Source organism: Leptidea sinapis, chromosome 38, assembly GCF_905404315.1.
Source record: "Leptidea sinapis chromosome 38, ilLepSina1.1, whole genome shotgun sequence".
NCBI classification, from domain to species: Eukaryota; Metazoa; Arthropoda; class Insecta; order Lepidoptera; family Pieridae; genus Leptidea; species Leptidea sinapis.
Genome location: NC_066302.1, coordinates 1229429 through 1249068, shown reverse-complemented (window position 1 = coordinate 1249068; position 19640 = coordinate 1229429). Strand labels below are relative to the sequence as shown.

Below are 19640 nucleotides of genomic sequence, written 5' to 3'. Positions count from 1 at the left end.
CTATATCTATGTACATAGCATTATCAAGAATGGCAATATGGATAAAGGAATAATATACGCTTTTTTACAGCAATCACGTAAAATTTCAGAATACATTGTGTGATAACAGCAAGAATGATTTTTCTTATGTTATCAAGAATATATTGAAAGGCAACAGTTAAAATTTTTAATATAATGTAATAAATAGTGCGAATAGCCCTCTTCTCCAGCACAAAGGTGGTTTTAGTATCGGACTTGTAATATCATATTATACTCTTTGGTATCACAACCTCACAGCAAGGCCGAGTGTACTCTACTAAAGCGCGTTGATTACCTTTCATTAAATTTTAAGCAATGAGCAACAGGAGTGAGTGCTCAATGCTCATTCACATCCGCTGATCGAGCAACGACGCGAGCTTACACAAGCGCTTGCCGGCCTGCTTACTGCGATAGCATTAGTTTTAGATAGAAATAGAACATTCTATTATATTATTCTCAATTCTTATTGAATTAAACGTTTAACTATTGGTCAAAATGTAAGCTTTAGTATTGGCGTGTAATTTATAAACTTGTAAATATTTTTTAAGTAACAATTGTAATTGGTTAACTAGTTTTAAGGATTTTGTATATATAGTTATATCGTGTAACTGAAAAAAATTACTTATATATTCCTCACATTCTTCATACTACTCAAGCAGTTGTTTTATTCAATTCAATCTCCAATCGCTCAGTCTCTAAACCTAAATGACTATTCATATATCTTTATAATTTTTAATATAATACTCGCATAATTTACGTGGGCCATACTGAAAGTTTTGGACTGGCATTTTGTAAATACAATTATTTAAAAAACAATTCCGGTACATAGGTACCGGAATTGTTCAAATAGTTGAAACTGGAAAACACCGAGAGTATGTTACATTTTAGTTTGTGGGATTGTATTGTCATTTGTTTTTACTGAATTTGGACTGTTTTTTTTGAGAAGATAAATGTATTTGCCCCTTTACTTTTTATTACTTTCAACATAATGCCGATTCACCCGGCGACTGTTGTTACCGAAACTATTATTGATACCATAGAACAACTGATTGTAACAGATTAAAACAAATCGTAATCGTAAACAACAAATTCGTACTGTATTAGGTATTGGTATGAGCTAAGTGCAAAAAAAAATATTCTGTTCTTAATATACTATCTACAGGTAGAGATAAATTATTACCTTCTACTGTCAGTAATTAGCTATCAATAATCTGATGCTGTCTTGTCATTTCCGTACAAACTTCTATCGCTGGTAAGCTATACGTCATCCCAATGACAGACAGCGTGTACGGATAAAGTGAGTTACCGTCGATAAGTTTATTGGGACAGAAAAGTCAACGATAGTTTTGAATTTTATCTAAAGTAGGCCCCAACCGGAGATAGACTGAATATTGGGAACGAAAGTTAAGTAAGTATAGGTAATCACGGATTATCGCAACTCGACGTCCAATCTGCGCTTACTTTGCCTGGTAGAGTTGGGTTTTTAATCTCACCATGCCAAGTCCTCTAGGATGATGTGTACACTGTATGGCCATTTCTTCTACTTCCATGCAAGCCCTCCACAGTCTACTATCGGTTACACCAACAATGAACACGTGCTTTTTGAAAGGGCCGTGACCCGTTATCACATGTGTTATTCTACGTAATCTTGATTTGAGAAAGCTTCTGGTCTATGCATTGGAAAGCTTCTTTCGCCTGTATGCAGCCACTCACCTCCATCTAGTATTTATTTTATATTATATTTTTCATGAAAATATGGGAAGAGACGAGCAGGACATTCAGATGATGGTAATTGATACGCTCTGCCCTATACAATGCAGCGCCGCTAAGGATTCTTGAAAAGCCAAAAAATTCTGAGCGGCACTACAATTATTGCGTAAGTTTATTTATTAAAGTTTTATTTGGATAGTAATTTCTCTAGCTACGGCGCCCTTCAGACCGAAACACAGTAATGTTTACACATTACTTCTTCACGGTAGAAATAGGTGCTTGCATCAGGCAAGTAAACAGGAATCAATTTAAACAGCTCTTCGGAACACTCCCCGTGATAAATGCGGTAGAAGACACACAATGAAGCGACGTCTCTACGCAACGCCAATTCAGATCCAGCCGTTCATAGAGCACTGAGTCCCCGACAATTCGAGCTGCTCTACGTTGCACGCGATCAAATGGATCGAGCAGATACTAAGGTGCGCCAGACCAGAGATGACAGCAATACTCCATGTGTGGCCGGACCTGCGCTTTGTAGAGCGCTAGAATGTGGGCCGGCTTGAAGTATTGCCGTGCTCTATTGATGACGCCCAGCTTCTACGAAGCCAATTTGGCTTTGCCCTCCAGATGGCCACGGAATTGGCAATCGCTCGAGATTTCGAGACCCAGTATTCCGATACTAGGCGCGGCTTTAAGAGAAGTGTTCTCGAAGAGCGGTGATACGACAAATGGGGTTTTTTAGTGGTAAACGCGCAAACTTGAGTCTTCTGGGGGTTAAATTCGACAAGGTTCAATTTACCCCATTCCGCGACCTTCTCGAGAGAGGACTCGATATATGACACAAGTTTCTTCCTGCACTGGTCGACGATTTTCCGAGAGAGAGCTGCATGGCCCGAGTATACGGCATCACCAGTGCTGTCGTCTGCATAGCAATGTACGTTGGAGGTGTCCAACATATCATTGATATGCAGAAGAAACAGCGTGGGAGACAGCACACAGCCTTGGGGCACTCCAGCATTCACGGGCTTCGGGTTCAAGCAATATCCGTCAACAACGACTTGTATGCTACGCCCAGTGAGGAAGCTGGAGGTCCACTTGCACAAGCTCTCGGGAAGCCCAAATGATGGAAGTTTTGAGAGGAGCGCCTTGTGCCATACACGGTCAAAGGCCTTCGCTATATCTGACACCGCGGGATGGTCGGCGGTGATTTTCCGTTGTCGTCAAGAGTCGAGTTGGGGGCGAAAAGAGCGCACAGGAGCTCGGCTTTCTCATTTGCCGTATGGGCCAGGGTGTCATTCCTCATGTGCAACGGCGGTATAGATGGCTGGTTGAAGTTACCAAGAGCAGCTTTCGACAGCGACCAGAACTTGCATGTTCCGGTCGGGTAACTGGAAAGCTGCTCGCCGATTTTGACGACGTGCTTAGACTTCGCACGGGCGATTTGCCGCTTAAAAAATCTGGAGGCACGGCTATATTTCCTCTTAAGAACTTTGCAGTTCGGATCCTTTGTGCCCAGGGCCGCAACCCAAGTTCGATACGCCTGTTTTTTGCAGTCAGATGCTGCTTTAACTGACGCATCGAACCAGGGCTGTGATCTGCCACCGATCGGTTTTACAGAGCTTGGTATAAAAATATCCATGCCCTGCAGTATCACATCGGCTACTGCAACGGCGCAGGCACTAGGATCATCCGAAGGGAAACAAACCTTGCCCCAAGGATAGGATGCAAAAAAGGAACGCATCCTATCCCAATCTGCTGACTTGTAGTGCCAAACGCGGCGGTTCGCTGGTGGTCTGCGACGTTGGCGTCGGATAAGCACTACACTCCTGACGAGGCAATGGTCGGACGTTCCGAGAGGGGCGTTGACAAAGACCTGGTAACCATCGGGATGTGTAGTCAGCAGAAGATCTAATAAGGACGGTATGTGGCTATCCACATCCGGGAGCCGCGTTGGCGACTCAACCAATTGGGACAGACCATACGCCAATGCAAAATTATGCACAGATCGCCCTGCGTAGTCTGTGGTACGTGATCCAAGCCATTCGGCATTGTGCCCGTTGAAATCACCCAAGACTACGATTTCAGCGGAGGGGATCTGTGCAAGCACGTCGTCAATTACCGCTTGAACGCAGCCCATGAGATGATCGGTTTCTGCGTTACCACTATGGGACCTGTAGACACACGCATAGATACGGACGCGGTCCTCTAAATCTACGCGGAGCCAAAGAGTAGACAGGTCCCTACCCTCAAAATTGCCGAGACGGCGACAGCAGATGTCCTCCCTAACGTACACACATACCCCGGCATGAGGCAAAAAATTATGCTCAATTTTGTACCCGGGGTACGTTAAATATGACGTATCGCTAGGTCGAGATATCTGCGTCTCTGTAAGGAAACACAAGGCCGGCTGCGCCGTCTCAAGGTGGTGGTGGACGGCGTTTAAATTGGAGTGAATTCCCCTGATATTGCAAAAAACCACGTTGAGCGTGGAGCGGGGTGCCGTGGTGTTAATGCCTCGTTTGTCCTCGGTCATGCGCGGTACTGTGCCCACCCCAGAATACGAAGGGCAGCCCGAGCGAGAGTGCTCGGTGAGGGATTCTCCGGCTGGTAGAGCCGGTACCCTCCTGGGGTAATATCTTCTTACGGACCGCTCTCATATTTTGTTAGGGGGTGGGGGGGGGGGGGGGGATGGCCTCCGGATATATGACCTGCCTAGCCAAATTTCAGCCGTCTGATCCTTGCTATGGCATCCGTCAGTTTAGTTTTTTCTCTTATATATTTATTGTTTATTTTGTCTGTAATTCAGATGCCTAGTATGCTCCTTTACATTTTTCTTTGGCTGACGGCAACCTTCCTCTCATCCTCCTTCCTTAGCGCCCAAGACTGGCATTCATATGTAAGCGTTGGTAGTATGGAGACTTCATAAACTTTTTTCTTTATGTACATACTTATTTCTCTATTTTTCATGATTTCTCTGTATCCCCAATACTTTTTCCACTCTTTTTCTTTCTACTTCCTTGCCTATACAATTTCTGAAATATACCAACTGTCCGAAATAAATATATTCTTAGACGTATTAAATCCCCACGGCTTCCACCATTACATCTTTGGTCTCCCCATTGGATAATATTTTGGTTTTTGATGTATTTAGTGATAATCCTACCTTCTTACTCTCCGTCGTGAGCTCTGTAAGCTATTTTGCAGGTCATAATCATTTTGGGCAAACACCACAATATCGACTACGAACCGTAAGTGGCTCGAAAACTCTTTATTGACTCGTATACATTTGGTCTCCCGATTTAAATGTCTAAAAAACTGACTGCAATGGCAGTCAGTTTTTTAGACAATTCAGCATTCTGCTGTGAAAATTTTTGGAGAGAATGTGTCTTCCTGCCTGGCACCTTTCATTATGTGGAACTGACCACCTCTTTTTCTAGTCCTATTTTTACCGAACTTGGAGTATGTTTTAATCAACCTTACGTACTTTGGGTCAACTCCGTGCTCTAGCAGCGAGGCCCATATAGCTTCATGGAATAATAATGAAAACCTTTTTGATAGTCAATAAAGCACATTTTACATGGAGTCAATTTGTCAATTGAAATATAAGCATAATATTCAACATGAGATTGTTGGGAATTTCATCTTTTATAAATAAACCAGTGAATGAATTAAATAAAAGAAACAGTCCTCAAATATGATTAAAGTGATTTTGATCGCATTTGAATTGAGAATTACATTAGGTGGCATGTTTCAGTGGTGTCACGCAGAGCTCTAAAGTGATTTTTTAATACAATTTGTATGACAACTTATTAATTAAACACTCTAATTCGAGGTTGGAAGCTAGTGATCGCACTAGACTAAAGAAGTATTGCATGAGGATTTACATTACATTTTGAATTTTAATAAATTTAACGGGGTTGACTATGCTTGTTTATGTTGCTGATGATGATTCTAACTACACAACTCTGATCACTAACAAAAACAAGAACAAAATGTCCGTTTGCTTTCACAGGTATTTTTGTAGGTATACTTAGTACTTAAGGCTATGCTTAGTTTGTGTGTAGATGTTACCTATGTGCGAAAGTGCTCCAATACTTAAATTATTCTTTTTAAGCAATTTGTTAAAGTCATCCTAAATTGGACACAATTAAGGAAAGAAGTACAGTCCAGACCTTCCAACCCTACCAAACTAAATTGGATACGATTTTTTCTAGCATGGAAATCGATAGGATTTCCTGCATATTGAATAATACTTTATTATATATAGTAAATGCAGATTTCAAATAAGTAAAGGCAGGCAACATAGAAAATACTTATTAAAATTTCATCATTCTTGGTAGATTAATTATTTCAATGCCCGAGATGGCGATGGAGTTTCGCGAATAGTTCATGAATTAGCGAGATGCTGATATTAGACATTTCATTAACACTGGCTGCGATTCGTTCATTGTAGAACCCAAGCATATCTAGTAAGACTGAAGCTAGTTGTAATAATGGTGCATTGTGGACAGAAGACCGTATCAAAGTATGAGAGCATATGCTAGAATATATCATGATCTGAATGTCAACAGTTTAACTTTAACGTTTTAGAAACAGACATTCAGAATAGCATGTAATGAACAAATGCACACCACGCCCTCTACTTAGAAGACATGTTGTCTAACTTAACTCTACAAATTCATTACAAATTATATTCGAAAAATTTAACTGTGTTATTTTAATAATGTATTACCTATGGACTAGCATCCCGTGCCATAAAATAGATTAGAAAAAAAAATTATCATACGTCATCACCACCGGCGCTGGCGGACATATTGGTTTTTCATTCCAAGATTTGACATTTTGTTGGCTGATTGCGTTAAATATTTGCTATTTTCACCTCAAGAGATAACAAGTGCAATCATGGATGAAGAATACGATGCAATTGTGCTAGGTACTGGCCTGAAAGAATGTATTATTAGTGGAATGTTATCTGTGTCCGGAAAGAAAGTTTTGCATATTGACCGTAACAAGTACTACGGAGGTGAATCTGCCTCAATTACCCCATTAGAAGAGTTATTTGCTAAGTTCAATGCTCCGGCACCTGATGAAACCTATGGTCGTGGTCGCGACTGGAACGTGGACCTCATTCCTAAGTTTCTAATGGCTAATGGATTACTTGTCAAACTCCTTATCCATACGGGCGTCACCCGGTATTTAGAATTTAAATCTATTGAAGGCAGCTACGTGTATAAAGGTGGGAAGATATCAAAAGTACCAGTCGACCAGAAGGAAGCTTTGGCCTCAGACCTTATGGGTATGTTTGAAAAGAGGCGCTTCCGTAACTTTTTGATCTATGTTCAAGATTTCCAAGAAGAAGATGCTAAGACTTGGAAAGATTTTGATCCAAGTACTGCAAATATGCAGTCTTTATATGAGAAGTTTGGTCTGGATAGAAATACTCAAGATTTTACAGGACATGCTCTGGCTCTGTATCTTGATGATAATTATCTCCAACAACCTGCAATACAAACTATTCAACGTATTAAGTTGTACTCAGATTCACTTGCTCGTTATGGTAAGTCACCCTACTTGTATCCCATGTATGGGTTAGGCGAGTTGCCCCAAGGATTTGCCCGTCTCTCTGCTATTTATGGAGGCACATACATGTTAGATAAACCCATCGATGAGATTGTTATTGGAGAAGGTGGAAAAGTAATTGGTGTTCGTTCTGGTACTGAGGTTGCTAAGTGCAAACAGGTGTACTGTGACCCAAGCTATGTCCCAGACAAGGTTCGTAAGAAGGGTCAAGTGATCCGGTGCATTTGTCTATTGGATCATCCAATCAACAACACTAAAGAAGCCCTGTCAACTCAAATAATTATTCCTCAGAAACAGGTTGGGAGAAATTCAGATATCTATGTGTCTGTGGTGTCATATACACACCAGGTTGCAGCTAAAGGGTGGTTTATTGCTATGGTGTCAACAACAGTTGAAACTAAAGACCCAGAAACAGAAATTAAGCCTGGTTTGGACCTTCTGGGTTCAATCAGACAAAAATTTGTTTCTGTTACTGATTATTATGAACCAATTGATGATGGAAGCCAAAGCCAGATTTTCATATCAGAATCCTATGACGCTACTACTCATTTTGAGACGACATGCTTAGATGTGCTGAAAATATACAAAAGAGGAACTGGGGAAGACTTTGATTTCTCGAAAGTCAAAGTGGAATTAGGAGAGGAAGATCAGTGAATATCCTATGTTACTATTAAATATGTATATTATGTGCTGCTTAATTTTAAATTTGTTGATATTCTGCCCGCAATGTATGTTTATTAGAGGTTTTTGGGGGTATATATTTGTAAGTGCTTTAAGCAATAGATAAATTTGTGCATTAGGATCAATGTTCCAGTCAATTTTATCATTTCTTATATTTGCATATACTTGTAAGAATGATCATAAATATAGGAATTTGTTCTTTATGATGCTTTTATATATTTTAAGATACAAAATATAACATGATCTGCGCAAGCAGTGTTCTGCATGCAGTTTGCATTCCAGTTTGGTTCGTCCTTACTCAAGTAATATGTCAAAGAATATGAATGCTCACTTTACATTAATATTATTGTTGTGTATGATCATTAATAAAATACATTATTATGTAATAAAGTGTTTTATTTTATTTATATTGATATAGTGCCTATTTCCTGAATAGAAAATCTATGAAATTAATTATTACAGTCTCTTTAGTATGTATTTTAACTCTTAAATATATTTTGGGTATACCCAGTGTCTACTTTTTCAACTGCTCTATCTTTCTGATGAAGGCCTATTCCTAGAATGGAAAGAATAAGCAGGCCTACAATTAAAACTTGTTTGACCATAGATTTCTTAAAAAATCTTATGTTCCTAAATATATTTTGTATACCTATAAGCCTCTCTCTACTCTTGCGTCTAGACTCTAGTGTAACTTGAGGCGCGTTTAGTGTGTACAGAACCGGGAAATCCCCGGGAGGTAACGAAAACGCAGGATTTTCAGGTACCTTTTAATAGGTAAAAAACTGGGAAACAAAATACAAGATCCGGTATCAGTAGTATCAATCCCGACAATATGAATTTGGGTGAAATTTTGAAAATAGTTTCTTATATGGATTAACACATGAAATATTTTTCATTCTTATTGAATGCTCCTGAGACCGTATTTTATATTCGAAACGCGATATAATCTATTTTCACGGGAAAAACCGTGGTAAATATTCCCGTTAGGTTTTTAAACAGGAACGGTTCTCGATCGAAGGAAATTGAGTCCAATTCCAAAAAAAATTGCCAAAATTTTGATACGGAATTATTAATAGACAAAGTATAAAATACACCGGCTATATATTTTTTTCTGTCATGGCAATCGTGAATTGACCATTATTATAAACTTAGATCATAAAATCACATCATCATCTGAAGATATAATCTTCTTACTGTGTACCTACATCTCATGATCTGACGTAATTTTTGAAGAGCAACACAAAACATTTTTATTATTAAGGATGTTTTTTGAGAATGTCGGTGATGGATAAGTTTTGATACTACAAGGCTAAGAGAAAAGTCGTGAAAGGAGTGATGCCCTTGATTTATAAGGAACAAATAACTTTATTTTTAGTTTTTTAAAATTTCTTGAACTTTTGCCGGAAGTGGACCCGAATGACTTTTCAAAAAATTACAGCTTGTATAATAATAGAACCAATGGACTCTGTTGCTGATAAGGATCAATCGTTGTGAAGATATATATTACTAAAAATGGAAAGGAAATACCAAATTTTTCTATTATATTATTTTACACGGGAGAAACCTCACCTCCTATTCAAACATTTTGTTATAAAAAATTTCAAAGGCACTTTAAATGCTACAAAGTATGTCGAAATTTTAAACGACGTGTTTGAAGAAATGGAGAATTTGCCATTAACCGGGATGCCGGGGACTTGTACTTCCAGCAAGACCCAAGGGCCCCAGCTAATAACTGTGCAGTGAGTAGCTGAACGAAGATTTTGGGGATAGATGGATTGGCAGTCATGGTCCGGTGAGATAGAACGCCGGCAAGATCACCCGATCTTACACCACTTGATTTCCAAAACAACACTCAATCTATCGTTTTGCTCTAGAGAGGTGGTAATTAAATTCAAACTCAAAAGGGCAAATTAGGGCCGCTATACCAAGAAATCCCCAAAACTGCGCATAATTTTTGACGGTTTATATAAAGCTGATATTTTTTACAAAAATAATTATGTTTCTACAGAATATGAGAAGTGATAATTGTAACAGGGCCAAATATCTAGGAGTCAATGGTGAACATCGCGACAGATATATGCCGTAAGTGTAATGCAATATAATAGAAAAAAGCTTAAAATAGTATCATAAAATAAAACTATTTTTAATATCACAGATATATTTTGTTTTCAAAAGAATTATGACTTTCGGCTGTTACTATATTATGTAGGTACCTACCTACTTACAAGCAATTTAATATAATAATAAAAAAATTCACCTTAGAGAAGTAATAACAACATTGATAATATAACAACATATTTTCAGAATTTAGAAATTTAAAACATACTTTATGCCATATATATGGTCATTTCTACAACCAATAAAAATATAATCCCCATATACAGCTGGGGATGAAAATGTTTCATTGGGCAACGCAAAATCAGCTATAACAGTTCCTGTGTCCACTTCCAGTATGGAGAGAACACCATTATTTGAAGCTGCTACCACCAATTTGTCACTTATCCTAGATGGAGTTGAGTATACAGCCGAGGGTAGTTGTGTTTTCCAGGTCAGGCATGGTTGGAAGTTTTTCACAATAATACTATACACGTGGCTATCATGACATCCAAATATCATTTGCCATTTATAAGTTTCAACTTCGCGAATATGGATTGATGAGAATATGTTGCCTCGTGCACCTTGGTATTTCCAAATCTGAAATTATAATAGCACAATAAATATAATAGACAGATTTAATTTTAGGTTTTTATCAGTAAGGAGTGAATTCGATTAATTACATTGTTGTGATTAATCAATGTACAATAATCTGAGAACTATGTCTCGGTTTGTATCACTAAAATATTATCACTTATATTTTTTATATACCCCAATATCTTAAACCCTCCATGATGTGTTCAACAGCCGCACCTAATGACCACCAAAAAAACATAAGACTGTTTTGTTTAAACAAATTTCTTATCTGTAAAAATGTTATTATTACCAAATAATAACATCTATTTCGATAATATTATTGGAATCAAATTTCGAACATCTCTGAACAACATAGAAATTTTATTTTACCTCTATTCTAATATCACGTCGTTTAGTTCGAAAAGAAATGTCAATTTGCAAACGAATTTGACAAATGTTGCACGTAAATAAGATATCGAACGATATGATAGAAGAGAATGACTCTAGTTTGTCTCTGAATTAAAAAGAACTATGACAGCTGCCATAAAACTTCTCAATACCGCGAATCGCGATTTGCTGTTACAAATTTATTATGGTATTAATATGCGGCTCCTGAATGCATCATGCAGGCTTATAATATGTGCGTATAATATAAAGTAGTGCATGTAAGTGCACATAATTAGGTATTAAAACTTTCATTAAGTACAGTTTATGTGACATAAACTAGTATAATGTCATAGGATGATTCCGCCAAATCGTATTGTATCGAACATTGTAGCCAGATGAAATAATTATTAATCATATTTACCTTTATCCCCTTTTCAACAGTACGACAGTGTATTTCTCCATTAACTTCAGCAAACACCACATATTTATCATTGTCATAAAGAGCAGGACTAGCAAACACAGGGCTACTGAGAGTGCCTCGCCAGACCACTGTCCTGGTCTGTGTATGAATACTGGCGCACACTCCAGAGAGTGTGCCCAGTAACACATATTCACTCTTGGCAAGAACTAAGTCAGCAGATATAGCTTGGTCACTAACTTGTATGCTGTGCAGTATTTCACCTGTCTGAAACAAACAACAAACAAAGTTCTTATTTATGACTGAAATATTAATTTATACCTCATAACATAAAATATATTAAATATGTCACCAAAATTTATGAACAATGCGGGACTTGAACCCACGACCACTCGGGTTCCATCCAAGCGCTCTTCCAACTGAGACAACCGTTTGAGTGATGTTCAACTCTCAGGTTGTGGCAAAAGGTATTTTATATATTAATTGTTGCAGCAACAACTATCAAACAAGAACGACAAAGCGAATCAAAAATTTGTCCAAGGAATCAACCCGAACAGCTCCTCTGAGCACTCCCCGTGATAAATGTGGTACAAGATGCAGAGAGAACCCACATCTCTACGCAACGCCAAAGAATCAAGCCGATCGGAGATGATTCGAGCCGCTCTTCGCTGTATGAGGTCAAATGGAAGAAGCTGGTACTGGGGAGCAGAGGTGAGAACAGTACTCCATGTGAGGCCGAATTTGCGCCTTATATAGTTGCAGGCGGTGGCTTATAGTGAAGTACTGTCTCGCCTTACCGAGTACACCAAGCTTTTTAGAGGCCAGTTTGGCCTTCTCTTCCAAGTGACCACGGAACTGAACGAACGTCGCTCGATATATCGATGCTATGTATGCCAATACGCTATGTATGGCAGTTGAAGAGTGACCTCGAATTGAGGGGATACGACGAAGGGAGAGCGGTCAAACCATGGTTGGGACCTGCCACCGATAGGCACAGAGCAGGATGAAAAGTTCCATACCTACCAGCGCCACATCAGCAACAGCGTTAGTAGCGGCATCTGGATCACCCAGCGAAAACAGGACAGGCAGGATGCAAAAAAGTACCGCATCTCATCCCACTCTACTGACCTATAGTGCCACACGCGGCAACAGCCTAAGAAGAGGGGCCGTACTAGGCGCGTGATCGGCACGGTGCTTCGGATCAGGCAGCGGTAGACCGATCCCAGAGGAGGGTTAACGGAAACTAGGTAGCCGTCCGTATCATTTTATGTCTGGAAATTCAGGACTTAAATATTTATACATAATTAAAAGGGTGTGACCCAGGTACAATTTTTCGCTTCTGTTAAAGATGGTAGTACAAATTGGTTACTTATTGCCAAATGGAGTTGAGTGCACAAGAAATATCAAAATTTTGATTATTAAAAATTATTGATGCCATTTTACTGATTTGGTAACATACTTTCGGTATGAAAGAAAGAAAGAAAAATGTTTATTGACGTCATTATACATTCTGATAATAGTTCTTAAAGTTATACTAATCTAATTATGATCTAATGACGCCAATGGGTCCCCAACTCAGCATAGTTGTGGTTTCGAAAGAATCCACAACGCTGGTCTTCCGTGGAAACCCAGAGAGCGCTACTAACGCACAGTCCTGTCACACAAAGGTGTACAAACTATTAATTCTCTATGAGCACAAAGCACAAAAAATAGTGAAACTCGGATCTTAAATTAAAACTAAAGCAATATTTTTTTTCCCGGAACAATACAATTAAACTTTATTTAAACTTGCCATTGCCACACAAAACATCCTAATTTTTTAAATATTTTAAATTGATTTTTGGACATTAATGATATATTCCTTGTATTTTAATTTAAATAGCCCTAAACTAACGCGGTTCCGTATGGGTTGGGATATCAGTTTTTTTTTATTTTATATCGTAATCTGTATCTGTAATCGTTAAGGAATAATCACCTGGTCACAACGATTACATCCTGTATATAATAAGAACACAATGAGAACACAAACTCTTTTAGCGTTACTCGGTCGCGTAACAGCATTGCGCGGAGGCCAACACACAGTAACGACACAGCTAGTATAGTAGTATCTCCTAGTTTTTATAGAATGGCATGAAATCACCTCTGCCCATTCCGTGGACTAGCTAATCTGCTACATTTTTCAAAAAATTGTTATACTACTTTACTTGAGAACGGTCATAAATTACTTTGGGTTGGACTTAGTATGTAATAGCACGAATTAAGATGTAAAAATATTGTAGTGGGGTTATGCCAGAACCCAATTGTATGTGTTCCTTTTCTTTACTCCCGATTTATAAATTAGGGAGGGGAGAGGAAACGGGAATGCCCAAGCCTTCAAAATCTCATACTTTGAGGTTCGGTTATAATGCTATTTTCTCTGGAAAGGTGCATTATCTTGGAATAAAAGTGGTAGCATTATAATCTTGAACTAAAGCTCTATCAATCACAATATTTTTTACCTCATAATTCCTGATACGTGATACTGAGTTTTAACCATTACTTTGACAGTGTTACATCTCATGCTTATTATAGAAGGAAAAATTACCTTAATATCCAAACATCTCACATTTCCGTCATATGCAGCAACAAACAAAACTCCATTACAGCATGTCACCTTACTTTTAATCATACATCCAATATTAGCTCGCCACAACTCCTTGCATTCTTCTAGAGTGAAACATAATACTGTTCCATCATAGGCACCAACTATTCCACATGGAACCGTACTTGGGGCCTCCGCCGTACAAAATACAGGTGCCTCTATTCGTGACTTCACTTTTATTACACCTCGTGTGAAACCACTTATTGCATCACATACCACAACTTTACCCGAATGGCTGCCTGCAGTGACATATAGTGTGCTGAAAAAACATTTAATATAAATCAATTTACAAATATTAAATTACTTTGCTATTACAGTAATCATAGATTCAATTTGTCCTTAGTTTCTTAAGTCTTATTATATGGATAAACACCACACATTCACTGCATGAGTGATAGTAGTTTATGACATGTCATGTGAAGGTCAAACAGCTCTCTGGAACACCCCCGTGATAGATGTGGTAGACACACAACCCACACTCCACATCATGACCAAGTGATGGAACAGTTCACGGTTTCAAAACCATAAAATGTTCAAATTGATCACTCACATGTATTTTATGATTTGGACTGCCAAATGAAAATAAACCTACATATTTGAAAAAAAACGAGTTCCCAAAATTATAGAAATATTAACCAAAAGAAGTTTTATATGCATTCAATTATTTAGTAACAATTGTTAAAACTATGTACTGAGACAAAGAACGATCGATATGTTGTGAGTGAAGTTTAACAAAATCAGAATTTTACCTACAATAATGATATGAATTCTAGAAGTCGAAATACACAATCGAAGACAGCTACAGTTCCTAAATTACTCTGCGGGCACCATATTGCAAGGTTAATTTTTCCCAAAATTGTGTGACATGGATCGATGTAGAATGGAGGTATGTTTTGAAGAAATTAAAAAAAATATTGGGGTTGAGTAGGTTATCAACTGTAAAGTAGATCCTATGATGGAACCACAACCTGAAAGCTGAAAAGAGTTTGCGGGTTCGAGTCCCTCATCATTCATAAATTTCGGTTATAAATTTGTATAATTAATGCTAGAAGTGAGGGTTATCACTTTAAAAGACATTTATTTTCTCAAAATTGATTCCTTTACAATTCCTTTTGAAACACTTCTAAAATACTAGATACTACTACGGCTTCGGAAACAAAGGGCACTCTGAGACAGATGAAGCGGCACAAGAAACTCTCCCAGCATTCTTTTTTTGCCACTCTTTTTAAATATATATACAATATTGTACTGTCATTACTATTACATATATAATAACATGCTTTAAAAAAATAATAAATTGATAAGTAATTATAGTTCTAAGTGTAGTGTTACATACAATTCATGTTGAAATAAAGTTGGTGAGCAGTCAACACATTTCCCAGTGTCGTAAGTCCAGACCACCATAAATTCTACTGGGCTTGACACACCAACTACAGACTTATTAGTTGTTTGAGTTCTTGACAATGTGTTGCTTTCGTTACTTATAGATTTTGTCCTCCTCAGTCGTTTCCTTGGCTTATGTGATTCGACATCCAATTCTTTAGAGGCTAGCTGCACTATTTCATCAATGGTGTGTCTTTGTGATAGCAAGTAAGGCAGAATAAGTTTACCAAATTGTGGAGAGGTTAATGAGATTTTGTTACACATAGACATTGCAAGAAATGAGGTGCCACCAATTGCGTAAAAGTCCATATCTTTAACTTCATCATATGTGAAATTTCTATTCAAAGTGACTTTGAGCTCTTTAAGAAGGACATTTTTAAGATTCTTTACTGATTGTTTTAATGGTGATAATTTTTCAAACATTTGTGCTAATAATTTTCTGGATACTTTGCCGTGTGGGTTTATGGGTAAATTATCAACTCTTACAATCTTGTCTGGCCAACATTTATCATCTAGTTTGCATTTAAGGAAATCTCCCAGTTCTTGACTGTTCAGTGTGTCAGATGAAAAGTATGTAATAAGTAACATTGGTTTTGGGAGCCACACACACGAACATGAGTTCACTCTAGGACAAAGCATTATAGTAGACTCTATTGATTGTAAGTTTATTTTATGACCAAATCTTTTGATAATGTCATCTCTTCTGCCCCTGTAGTAAATGGTCCCATTCTTTTGTTCTCCTACATCATTAGTATCCAAAAATTTTAGAGAATTCACCTCTTCATTTCCAGTATTTCTGTTGAATATTATGCATTTTCTTGTTTTACTAACTGAAATAGGATAAAAAAATAGGTAAAAAAATACACAGTTACATACAATTTTACTAATAGTGTGCATATGAGCCTAATATGGAGCTGATGTATGTCATGTCCGGTATGGCAACACAAGGTTTAAAGAATTTAACAATATTTACACTGCAATAATGAAATACAGAAGTGAAAAATAACTGTAAATAAATTGTTAAACATATTTTTTATGGGTGTAAGAGATGAAATGGCTCATCTGTTGTGTAGCATCATCTGCCCTTATCAGAAACAATACTTAGGTCATACTGTAAGTTTCTGGATTCTCATTAAAACAATTTAATTTTTAATGCCATTCTTTGAAATCGTATAAATAAAAGAGTCAGTCTAGTATTCCTCAGGGATGTCTTGAATGACCTCCTGGAACTTCATCACCTCTTTAGGACTTTTATACTTAGCTTATTATTGGTGGAACATACAGTAATTGGTGGATATGTCATCAGTTCTATATTTGATGCATTGAAAACCTTATTCATTATCTAGGTGGAATTACATGATAAAGATGACTTTGTTGCTACAACAGTAACTTTTGCAAATATTCTGGGCAGGCACATATTTACTGTTCTTTGGCTTTCAAGAGTTACTGTAGCTCAAACTTCTAAATTTGCCAAAAATTAATATTTTTTTACTTTAGTTTTCTTAACCCTAGAAAGTTAGCATCATTTTTTGCTACTGAAAACATAATGATGTGTGGTAGAGGTGCTCAATTTTCAATATAATTTTTTATACAAATTTAATTTTTGTTTGCAAATTTTCGAAAAGACAGACCCCATTTTAGATTAAGGTATGTGACAATATTATTTAGAGCCAATAATCATATTGACTCAAACCACAAAGAAAATAAAATAAATTGGATTACCTGATACAAAATAAGTGATCTTAAAACTTACTCAAAACAATATTTCCTTTATTTTTTTCTTTTTCTAAAGTTTTAATAGATATATTTGTTTCTGAAAGACAGTCACCCAATGGTACTTCTGCATCATTAGCAATTTTATTCAAATCCAGTTCAGCCACTGTGGCCCAACAGGACATTTCAGTGACTCCATATAAGGCATAAATTTTTGTTCTATTGTCTTCATGTTTCAATTCTTTCAATCTTTTAACACCAATCAGTGGTTCACCACCCAATGCCAATATTCTTAAAGTAGAATTAGCACTTAAAATTCTATTCATTATTTCTGTATTAGAGAGCTGAAAGAACTTAGAAGGTGTTGTCTGCCAAACTGTTATAGAATTTTCCAAATCTTCTGGGAATAATAAACATGATTTTTCCGGAGCTATTAGAAGGGAAGCTCCATTTGTTATGGCAAGTAAAATTTCAACCATTGATGGATCAAAAGTAAGCGGAGTGGAGAAATAAATGACATCACTTGGAGTTATTTGGAATATTTTAGTCAAATCATCAATATTAGGTTGCAAACATTGTATTGGTACCTGTATAAGTTTGGGATTTCCAGTACTACCAGAGGTTGAAGCTATAAATGATGGCTGCTCAGAACATATTCTGTTATGAATATTCTTTGATTGTACACAGTACATATCTACGACCAAATCAAAGATTGTTAGTGATTTGTCAGGTTCTCTATTTAATATTTCTGTTGACCTACTATTAACATTTCTGACAGATATCAAGAAGTCAAATTGCATCTCATTAATAATTGAATGGAAATCTTGTTCTGGGTCAAGGAACATAAAAATGGAGCTGCATTTGTGTGCCCTGCAAACAAAAACAGAAATTACCTATAATTTAAGAAATCAATTTTAGTTTTAGAGCAGTTGTCATATCAAGAGTGGACCTAAAGCATTTATGATCTTCATGACACTCTTGGCAGAGAGGTTTGCGTCATCACTAAGTGATATCTTTGGGATTTGCCCCATGAGCATTCGCCACTTTTATCTGCTGGCTGACTGGTACACTTGTTCAATGGACCACCTACAACAGACTTAATTTGATCAGTCCATCTCATGGATGACCTAATGCCTAAGGCACTGGTGCCTTCCACTTTGCCCTGCACAAGGTGCTCAATGGACTCACTCTCCCACCTGGAGATGTGTCCGACAAACTTAAGTATGTGACACTGTACTAACACCGAAAGGTGTTTATTAACTTAGTTTTATATGTAGTTATTTCACATTTATGATATCTGCTATCAATTAGTAGATATCATAATTATACACTTCAAAGCACAATATTTATATAAAAATAGTTGAATATCTAGAAAAAAATATGACACACACAACATTTATTTTTCAAATTAACACAAACTAAAGCTAGAACTTGCTATTGAAAGCTTACATGTTACATTTTTGACTAATTAGTTAGACCTATGCAGACAGAATATCTGTTTAATGGTTTAACGGCTGACAATGTTTGTAATCAATCTAATCATTCATTGAACAAAAGTAAACTTCTGGCAATTGTATAAAAATTCTAATATTTTCGGTTGTTACAAACAAATAAAACAGATACTTACGATGCAATCAAGCAAGGAATTATAATATTTCGATCTGTTATTAATCCAATAATATTTTTGTTACAATTCAGCTGTTGCATATTTTGTGATAAGTATTCGCAGATACCATAAAGCTCAGAATATGTATAGTTGATAAACTGACCGCGGCAATGGTGTCGCATCGCGACTCTTGATGGATATTTCGCACAAGTGTTGACAAACATCTTATAGTACCCATGCTTAAACTTCATTGTTATTGAGCAGCACTCAGCAGGTCATGCAATAAATAATCTCAGATTTTTAGTTTAACATCTCACTTCTAATTTAAGCGTAATTCGTACAGTCTACTTTTAAAATATATAATAGAAGCTTGGACATAACAATATACGTTTCTATAAACGACGAGAATATTTGAAATAACAAAATAATAATAAAATAAATTAAATACCTACAGTAACAAAACAAATTTCAAAAAAAACTTTTTTTGGTTTTTATGGATCGGTTACTTAGTTACCGCAAATAATGTATATACTGGGTGTTTAAGAAGCACTTTTAGAAGCACAGACGTATATTATACGTCTGTGTTAAAGTATGAAATTGCCGTATTATTGTAATAGGTACTTCGAATTGACATTGTACTATTATATGGTAGAAATGTATAAATAATTATCGTAATCATTTTGATTAATTAATATGTTAAATTAAAAAAACGAAGTTTTCAGTACAAATCGGCAATTTCATACTGTTACTAATAATATATCTATGGTTTATGCTACAGTCTTTAGTTCTCTATTCATAATCGGCGATTAAACGCGAGCACTATAGTGTGGAGG

General features: G+C 36.9%; 2 protein-coding genes across 6 annotated transcripts; one reads left to right on the top strand and one right to left on the bottom strand.

Annotated features, from left to right (window-relative positions):
* The first annotated feature begins 6518 nt into the window (after positions 1 to 6518).
* On the top strand, positions 6519 to 8379 carry LOC126975900 (rab GDP dissociation inhibitor alpha). The gene has a single exon (XM_050824016.1). The coding sequence runs from the start codon at positions 6631 to 6633 to the stop codon at positions 7960 to 7962; it is 1332 nt and encodes a 443-aa protein (XP_050679973.1). The 5' UTR covers positions 6519 to 6630; the 3' UTR covers positions 7963 to 8379.
* Positions 8380 to 10129: 1750 nt separating this feature from the next.
* On the bottom strand, positions 10130 to 19274 carry LOC126975886 (beta-alanine-activating enzyme). Of its 5 annotated transcripts, none has more exons than XM_050823980.1 (6): positions 19260 to 19274; positions 17242 to 18071; positions 15442 to 16318; positions 14049 to 14364; positions 11468 to 11731; positions 10130 to 10683 (listed from the first exon to the last, which is right to left on the bottom strand). In XM_050823980.1, exons 2-6 carry the CDS (start codon positions 18044 to 18046, stop codon positions 10297 to 10299), a joined length of 2649 nt encoding a protein of 882 aa, XP_050679937.1. In that variant the 5' UTR covers positions 18047 to 18071; positions 19260 to 19274; the 3' UTR covers positions 10130 to 10296. The 5 variants fall into 5 exon arrangements, with proteins under 5 accessions (XP_050679937.1, XP_050679935.1, XP_050679936.1 ...); XM_050823978.1 differs by lacking the exon at positions 19260 to 19274 and adding an exon at positions 18829 to 19250; XM_050823979.1 differs by lacking the exon at positions 19260 to 19274 and adding an exon at positions 18971 to 19247.
* Between the last annotated feature and the right edge of the window lie 366 nt (positions 19275 to 19640).

Excerpts from the sequence above, each read along its gene's own strand:
- LOC126975900 (XM_050824016.1), top strand. The coding sequence starts at position 6,631 with ATGGATGAAGAATACGATGCAATTGTGCTAGGTACTGGCCTGAAAGAA.
- LOC126975886 (XM_050823978.1), bottom strand. The coding sequence starts at position 19,058 with ATGAAGTTTAAGCATGGGTACTATAAGATGTTTGTCAACACTTGTGCG. Across the intron at positions 11,732-14,048 it reads TGAGATGTTTGGATATTAAG|ACAGGTGAAATACTGCACAG; the intron begins GTAATTTTTCCT and ends TGTTTGTTTCAG. Across the intron at positions 10,684-11,467 it reads CTGTTGAAAAGGGGATAAAG|ATTTGGAAATACCAAGGTGC; the intron begins GTAAATATGATT and ends TTATAATTTCAG.